We start from the raw sequence: 9027 nt of genomic DNA, 5'->3' as shown, positions 1-9027 counted from the left end.
CAAAACTCGTAAACACTACAGAAAATATCTGTTATTTCTGAATTTTGGCGTTTGATTACATTTCACTGCGATTTTGACAACGTTGTCCAGTCGCTGTTGCGAAAACCACATGATGCCATTACAAGGGATTACAAGGCTGAAAACGACAAAAATAGTCCACTGATAATGCAATCATTAATGACATTAATAACGTCAATGAGAACCCACTAACCAATGGATTCGATTTCATTCGTATCATGTGACCTCATGTTGGTCGTGGCGCTGATCTTTAACCTCGCGGTATACAGAATACAATTGAGGTCACAATTTATTCATGGCAGATTTCGACTAGAAGTCAAGTATTCTCTATATACCATCAACTCAAAAGATACCGAAACGCCTTCTGTAAAGCCGTGGTGGAGCCGAACGACGTTATGTGAGCACGGATGCTTGCAAGCTCTTGAGAAAGGCTTAAAAGCTAAGGTAAGCATATCACTGACCAACACTCGTGGTCAACTTTGTTGTTTTTACTGTTTTATAGGGAGAAGTAATCGACTTAAGATTTTTAGTTCCATTCAAGACCTAAGTCGACAAAATGAAGAAACGATAAGAAATGATAATAGAATAATTAAGTGATAAATTTGGTCTAGAATGTCTTAAAGGGTTGTCAGGGTTTGACCACAGTGACCAGGTCTGTCATGTCTGTAACTCGCTGTCTTGACCGCCCACAAATGTCAAACAATGAAAACGATCAACGAGTTTGTGTTTTATTTCAAATATTTCATCATATTGAGTGAGTTATGCTTTTTGCTATTGAAGTGAAATATTTATATATCAACTATGAATAACACTAAATAAACGTTTAAACCATTTCAAGCCGAAAAACGAAGAACTTCTTTAAAAGAAAACGAATATTTGCAAAAAAATCGGGAAGAAAACGAAGACCGTGGGTACCCATAGAGAGGCTCGCTACTTCCTTGGTATTTCTCATGCTAAGAGTTTGTTACGCGGCATCTTCTTGATGCTTTCCTTTCTCTCTCAGTAGCGTTTTCTATTTTAGTAGCTTAATAGTTGTTACCTCAAAAATTTTCGAGGACATCAAAGAACTTGATTGAGTTTGTAAACGTGCTGATGACGTGACCTTAGAGCATTTAAGGTCGAGACTAAAGAAAATCAAGTCGTGTTCTAATGATAATCAAAACATGTCAATCGTTTTGTTGCGAGGTTTATTCAGTTTTTGTGTTCTTTGGGTCTAACTGATACTAGATTACAATCGAAATATTGTTTCTATTACAGTTACATTTGAAGTAATGTTACCTTTCACACAGGCGCCTTTCTAAGGGTGTCAAGGACTCCTTTAAGGAACTGCTACACTTGGACCAGTCCGGCCGACGTTGGAACTGCTCAATTTCAAGTGTGGCTGTCTCACCGGACCTTCGTTTGTTGAAGATTATGATTTTGGCCAGCGTAGCCTTGGCCAATTTATTCCAGCTTTCAACTTTCTTAGTTTCTGTCAAAACCTTTGACAAAGCCGCAATTTTTAAATCGAGGTGCTTCCTTAACAAGGACAAGTCTTCCGCCAGGGGCAGGTACTCTATTTTGTTCTGTTTCCTTGATCCCAATGAAGCCAGGGATCTTGAGCTGATTTTAGAGGTCCAGTCAGCTTCATAGAGGTCAAGGAAACGTTTTGCCCTCTTTATTTTGTCTTCATCTTTTTTCCGCAGGGCGGAACTCTTGAGGACTTGAGCGCACTTCTTGAGGCTATGGCCCAGCTTTAACGCCAGTGACGGGATGCCGATCTCCAGTCGTGACTCTTCGTCAAATCTACACAGTTCCTTAACTGCATCCACCAGAGTATCAAACATTGACGTGTCGATAAACTCTTCTAAGGTCGCATCATTCCTTTTATTTTGAAGACGGAGCGTCTGGAGAAGACGCGCCAGCTGTCGCATCCTCTGGGAAACATAGTTGGCATTTTTAATGCCAACTTTTTCAAAAATGGCTGCCCCGAAGTTCGTTATCAATTGGTCCCGGCGAGCTATGGAGGAGATGCTGTCGTTTCTCATGGACGAAATAACATTTTTGTAGAGCTGTGCGTCTACGTCTGCAGTTGAGAATGAGCACGTGGGCAAGAGAAGCTTTGCCTCAACCTGCACCTTTTTCCATTTTTTTTCGTCAGTGGTGGTTTTGTGCGGGCAGATTAGGCAATGCCGCCAAAGCTCGTCTCCTTTGAAGAAACCCAGGCAATGTGGACATGGCAAAAATTTTGAGTCTGATTTTAGTTTGCTGGGGTTTCGCACCACAATCAATTCACCCTCTCCAAGTGCCAGCACGTTGCAATTGTGGTGGTAATCCCCCAGCAGACGGATCTTCTCAAAAGCCAAAATTTGCTCATCTGAGCCTTCCTTCAGTTTCATGGCAGCCGCAACTGACGGCTCTTCTTTGTGGCGCCTTCTCTGATGTCGACTTAACTTTTGAAATTTCCGCTCGCAAAACATGCACATATGTGCTTTACTGGCAGAAATCGATATATTTGGAGATGTGCCTACAAACAAAATTGCTTGGATTACATAAAAGAAATATTATTTTGATAAATATTTAATTGCGATAGTTAGGCAAAGCCTTACTTTGAGGCAATTTTAAAGATTTTTGTCGGCTAATACAAGTTTCAGATATTGAAGTAGACTTATGCTAAGCACAGAGTTTATCGCTTATTCCACCCAAAAACGATACAAAGGTGATCCCCTGCATCTCAAAGCTTTTAAAAAATTGATATTTTAGCAGACAGGTCAGAGCGCCGGAAATAAAAGTTCTGCTTGTAAAGTAAACGATGTTCTTTCATTAGTGCTCAGCAACACGGGTCTCCTCCAAATGCCCAGTGATATTCAAAGTGTGCCAACAAGTAGATCCTACACTTATTTTTTGTGTAAACTAAAAGTCCAGAATAATTGCATCACAACTGGATTTGAGGGTAGGGTTTTAGGCCTTAATTTACCGGATTTTTCTGATTTATCCACCTCGACTTGTTCTTGTGGGCCATCAGTTCTTAGGAGTTGAGGACCTTTCTGGAGCTGTTGTCCTTCTTCTAAATTAAAAGCAATGGCATAGCGTGACAAACTCCACCAATAATAATACATCGTTCTATGACAGTAAGTAAATAAACCGACTATTTAGTCGGACTGTTTTAATTAAGTAATACTGAACAGCAGAAAAATGGAGGATGACATCTCTTTTTGAAAAAAAAAATAGATATAAATGGGTCTTAGCAGAACCTTTTTCAGATGGTCTTTCAATGGGCTTTACTTGCTCCTCAATCTGTAAAGAACATGCAGCACACTGTAATCAAAAAATTTAAAAACGCTAACTTCAATCTGTTAAGAGCCCCTTGTATTTTCTTATATAACCCAATAAATATTACAAACTTACATCATCGATGGTATCCTCACTGTCGCTGGAGCATGCATTCTTTGCCATTACGACTAAAATAAATGAATAAATAAATAAATAAATAAATTTATTTCATTATCTCGACTGCGGTATCAGAATATTGTATACTGTACAATATGTTGCAATCAATGTACTCTATATCGCTTGTGGTATCTTCCATCATATATAGGAAATAATCTGAAAAATCAGAGTAACACCAATTCTAAACTCAAAAAAAAAAAATCAGGGAGCCAGACCAGTCAGATTTCATAATTATACTTGCACCATGTTTTTTCGATATAAAATCGTTTAGTTTGTTAGAGTTTTTTCTAGGGTACCCACTAAGCTAAAGAAGGTGGAAACAAGGAGCCGGGAAAGACGTCTCTTCTAGGTTAGTTTCCTTAGCAATTATGGTGGCAACTGAATTGGTGGTCAGCGGCAACGAATGTTTGGAATCACTGAAATCTCTTAACTGTGGCCAAATTACACGTCACCTTTGTCGATAAAACCAAAAAGATCAGATTCGCCGCTAAAATTAGTTATTATATAGAACGAACCTTTCTTGAAAACATCTGCTTGTTGTGACCGTGATGTGTGGAAGTTTTCCTCATCCTGTTTAACATACGTAAGAAACAAAACAAACCAAACATTTTAGGAGTACATGAAAGTCTAATATTTCTTATGTCCAGTTCGATCAAAAGGGGAATAAGTTTACGGCTAGCCCCTGCAAACAATAACCCAGAATGCATAGTCAAAGGTCGTCTCACTACTCCATTGTTGTAACATTCACTAAAACGAAAAACAGTTATCTCTTTCTTCTTCTTAATTAAGAACCGGAAGACTTGCATTTTTACTAGATTGGGCTTCATCCTCATCATCCTCATCATCATCCTCATCATCATCGGGATCGTACACTGACGACAGACAATCGTCATCAGTGTTCACCGGGCTGGAGCTATCATCACTACTGTCTTGGTTAGCTCTTCCTTGTTTGCAGTTGCGGGGGTATTGTGATCTGGTCTAAAAAAGAAATGTTGATTACCGATTATTATGGACGCAATTCAATTCCGCGCGTCCACGTAGGGAAAGTTGCGCAAGATTCCACAGAAAGGTTTGCATCGAAACCTGAATCAGCCAAATTTTTATACGGGATCATTGTAAATGATGACCTTATATATCAAAGGAAGAAAATTTGTTAAAGCCGGATTTATAAAATGATAAAAGTAAAGCCCACGCCCTGATTGGTCAATTACCCCTTAACCATTGCACGGCCCATGAGTGAATAGTTATAGCGAAAACACTGACGCGTGCGCCAAGAAAGTACGGAGCGTTAGCAACGACGACTGGAACTGCGAGAACGTCATTCAAAATATAAGTTCGTGTAATTTTAATCACTTCACGTCGATTCCAAGCTTCTTAACATTACTATGGTGTGGCAGTCTCAAGCCGAAACCGATATTGACAGTCGCGCTTAATTTAGAAGAGAAAATGAAAATGAAAATTTATCTCCAAGTGCTGATGTCCTCCATAAAACCTAAAAGCAAGGACGACGACGGCTACAAGAACATTGTCTAAAAATATTATTTCCCGTTACTCCAATAATTCTGCGATACTCCAAATCGCTCGGCTTCGAATGTGTGAATACATTCAAAGTACAAAATTGATCAGAACGGTCCACATTGAACGAAATGGAACGTAAAACGCTTGGAAAATGGTTCCTCGAAAAGTTGAATTTCGCGAGCTTTCTGGTTAATTTCTTTTTACGACTGGGGAGAGAATATTGTTTCCTCACCAACTGCTGGAAATAAGGCATTTTTATCCAAAATTGCTATTTATGGACGATTCAAAATTTGACCGAAATCGCTTTCATCCCTTGTATATTTTTATACTGTTAGACACTACTGGTAAATACTATTTGCGGCTTTCGTTTCGTGGATAGGATTTGTGTGTAGTTTGATCACGTACGGTGATTCAAATCAACAAGATCGATTCGCGCTGCAATAGTACGGTTTATTTACCAGGAAAAACACAATAGGACTCCTCTGTACCCTGTGCTGGAGCTCTGGGAACGAGAATGCTTGATATTGGATATTGCATCCCAGTCCCCAGGGCAGTCTTGCTCTTGGCCTGGAAACGAGTATCCATGTTACCGCGTTATTGCGCTTACGAGTGAAGTGCAACACTTTCGAATATTTTCACTTGATGTGTTTTGTTTTTTTTAAGAGTGCCCGTGGCAAGAAACTGGTTTGTTTTTCGTGGGAATGAATTTTGTGTCTGAAATTTGTGCAAACCTCCGACCATAAAGACGTATATTTATATTTAGGTTGCGTAGCAATTTGCGTATGCATCACTGGCGTCAGTCAGACGCCACGAGGTGAGGAGTTGTTTTTCATATTTCTTTGAAGTATTTTGGGTTGATACTCTTTCACGCAGTTCTCTACTCATACCTCGAAGTGAACATTGCAAGCAATAATTTGGATTGATCTTAGCTCCCTCATAGGTATAGTAAGCTTAAATTATATTTTTTAATGCATTTGTTCACAGGTATAGTAAATTACACTTTTCAAGTTGCAGGTTGCAGGTTTCAGGTTGAAATTTACCGTGACTGTTACATGAATAGCTAACCTTATGCCTAATTAGGCCTAAAAACGTTTCTTTAGGCCTAAGGTATTGTAGCTATTCATGTAACAGTCACGGTAAATTTCAACCTGCAACCTGCAAAATATACCTGCCGCTTTTCAATGCATTTGTGGACTTAATACGTGGGAGCAAACGATCGCATTGGAAGGGTGCCACAAGAACTTTGCAAATTTAAAATTAAATGCGTGATGACTGCTTATTTATTTATTTATTTCCTCATTTGTTAGCTATTTTGGACAAAATATATGAGAAATTTTAAGAATGATTGTTCTTTTTTAGGTTATGTGTAGAATTGTGTTCTTATTGGCGAAAAATTAAGGAAATACCGAAATAATTACTCAGAGGGTCTAAAAAGGAAGGCTATTTTCTCAAATTTCCTCTTGGTATTAAGTATACAGCAGTGAGTTTCACAGCAAGGAGGAATGGGCAGGGTAAAAATTATAGTGGTTAATTATCCTTTATATCTACCTGTGAAAGTGTTAGGTAAAATGGGGATCAAAGCTTGTCACAACATGTTTTTAATCAAAATGCACTGTTTTCTTCAAATCCAAACCTGTGGCAGGCATTGAATCTCCAAAGTACAAGATACAGGTTGCATAAGGAAACAACTTTTAAGACTCTGTTTTGCAGGCCTAGTTCTATCGTCCTTTTGTATTGTCTTGGTCTCTTTAACAAATCGAAAGTCCACAACATTTTGACCACTGTGATGACGAATATCGTTGTCGATAAGAGTACAGACAACGCTGACCCACCTGATTTGTTTTTACCATGATATTTGACGCTAAAGAAAGTGTTTATTTCAGAGCATGACCAAAATCATGAGTGTTCCTGATTGGCTAATACATTGCGTGACAAATTGACACGAGCATGACGCGTGCAGGGTTGTCTAGGCTCTTATCGACAATGGCAAATTAGCCAATGAGATTGCGAGATTACAAGCAGTTGTGGTAAACAGTTATTTTGTTATTCTCAGTTAGGTTTTTATTTTTCAAATGGTGCTGTCAGCCTGCTGTTCAAATTATCATAAGTGCTAAATTTATTCCAGTGAATCTCAGTTTCTTGGCTCTCTAAGTTATATTATTATTATTATTATTATTATTATAGCAATACTTACCAGTGCCTCACACACTATTCCATTGATGTCCATTGCGTCATCCTCATCTGAATCAAATATTACTTCTGAAAGCAAAATACATGTACATTGATACTGCAATTCAGTGTTCAAAATTTCAAACAAATTTTGTCATAAAGCTGGCTTCAGGGATCACAGAAAACTTAATTCATATTCTCAATTTTGTTCAGGTGAAAGGCAATCACCTTACCCTCAGAAGCAGATGGTCTCGTGGCTGCAGCATCATATAACATTGCTTGGTCCTCATTCTATAGCATAGCAAAAGCAACAGTGAAAATTGTTTTCATCATGGTTTTCTTTGAATTAGCATGTCAATTTTTGCACTGAAAAGCATTTAACAGTAATTATTTGCCTAAGAAGAGGTAAATAATTTATTTTTTAGTGAATATTCACCAATATTTACTGACGCTTGAAATTATACTGGCGTGTTCAGTTTACAATGTACATGTATAACATGGGATATGAAGCAAAAGGTGATCAACTAAGAGACAGACTGATCTGTTTACATGTAGGTGTTGTTTAAAGTGCTACTATGACCAAAAAATCAAATTTGTTTTCCTTAGGTTTTCAAAACTATGTTAACTAAACGCTAAGAGACACAAGTTTTAAGCCTTGATTAAAAAAAAATTATCATGAACAAATTGTTTATTCCCCAAAAATTGAAAAAAAAAAATCAAACTTACATCCTCATTGCTTATCTCACTGCTGTGTTCCTTCTTCTCTCTCTGCCTTTTTTTCCCAAATACTGAAATACAAAGATGTATGTATTTGTAGTGTACTAATTGACTGACTATAGGGGTTTAAGATTTAAAAGTAAAGTAAGAGTATTCCTTAGTGTACAGTAAGTCCATCTTTCTTAAAGAATCATAGTGACGATGATTAATTTCCATCGTTTCTCCAATATATTAGTAATTAGTTAGTATACATGTAATAAAGTGATTATTTAATAGTAATAGATGAGGCAGCAGTTAACCTAGCAACCTTTGTTGCTTTCCTATTTGGTGTATCAGAAGAATCCTTCTTAGAATGAGGGATTTCTCTCTACTAATTAAAACATTCACTAATTAGTAGATAGCTGGTGGGAATATGTGGTTTTTTAATAGTAATACATGAGGCAGCACTTTCTTTAAGCTCCTTTATTTAACAGTCTTGTTTGTACATGTAGCTACAGGAGATTTTATTCTTCAGTGCTTCTTCACCTTGGTCTGAATTATTTTATTTTATCGTGTAGGGCAACTGTTCAAAGTAGCAAAAAATTGATATTTAAGAAATGGTAAGCGTGCAGTGTGCAACTATCTAGTTATAGACGCACGCGGGAGGTTGCTAAGCACAAGAGAAGCGTAAGAGTCGCACGAAGCGATAGCCGAGTGCAACTCTAGCTTCTTGAGTGCTTAGCAAACCTCCCAAGTGCGTCCATAACTCGATAGTTGCACGCTATACGTCAAGTTTGGTCAACAGACGATGTCAACACATGTACAACTTTGCTTTTTAAAGACAACTTTGAATTAACAAGACAAAATGATGAACAAACAGTTTTCCCAGTCAAAAATTTTATTGGAATCAACAATAATTTGCTCTTAGGAGAGAAAACATTTCGATTTTCTTGCGAGCGTCAACACAAACACGCTGTCTTTGCACATGCTTCGCTTCTGTTGAAAGTGATCAAGCTATCACAAACAGCATGACTTTTCCAATCCAAAAAAACGACGTTACACTATTTCAACTCAAATGGCCGATGAAATAAATCTCAAAAAGAAAATCGACATTCCAAAACACCATTTACCTTCCTGTAGCATCTTCCCTGGTCTCATAAAATCCATTTCAATTCCGCAATTCGGCTTGAATATTTG

General features: G+C 37.8%; 1 protein-coding gene and 1 long non-coding RNA gene across 3 annotated transcripts in view; one reads left to right on the top strand and one right to left on the bottom strand.

The window, feature by feature from the left end:
* The window catches only part of LOC137975590 (uncharacterized), a 9116-nt gene extending 3898 nt beyond the window's left edge, over nucleotides 1-5218 (bottom strand). Inside the window, exons 1-6 of the mRNA XM_068822708.1 lie at nucleotides 5198-5218; nucleotides 4240-4425; nucleotides 3963-4017; nucleotides 3406-3458; nucleotides 3252-3315; nucleotides 1297-2524 (exon numbers count right to left, since the gene is read on the bottom strand). Of these exons, the coding sequence (XP_068678809.1) occupies nucleotides 1297-2524; nucleotides 3252-3315; nucleotides 3406-3458; nucleotides 3963-4017; nucleotides 4240-4425; nucleotides 5198-5218 (1607 nt within the window). The remainder of the gene's footprint in view (nucleotides 1-1296; nucleotides 2525-3251; nucleotides 3316-3405; nucleotides 3459-3962; nucleotides 4018-4239; nucleotides 4426-5197) is intronic.
* A 339-nt stretch (nucleotides 5219-5557) lies between these two features.
* LOC137976293 (uncharacterized) overlaps nucleotides 5558-9027 on the top strand; it is a 31412-nt gene continuing 27942 nt past the window's right edge. Inside the window, exons 1-2 of one of the 2 annotated variants that reach the window (XR_011117741.1) lie at nucleotides 5558-5649; nucleotides 5729-5779. This is a non-coding gene — a long non-coding RNA (uncharacterized lncRNA). Of the gene's footprint in view, nucleotides 5780-9027 lie in introns of both variants that reach the window. The other variant, XR_011117740.1, reaches the window with a different exon arrangement.

This window comes from Montipora foliosa, chromosome 11, assembly GCF_036669935.1.
Source record: "Montipora foliosa isolate CH-2021 chromosome 11, ASM3666993v2, whole genome shotgun sequence".
NCBI lineage: Eukaryota > Metazoa > Cnidaria > Anthozoa > Scleractinia > Acroporidae > Montipora > Montipora foliosa.
Note: the sequence above shows the minus strand (reverse complement) of the source record. Positions and strands in the feature narration are given on the sequence as shown.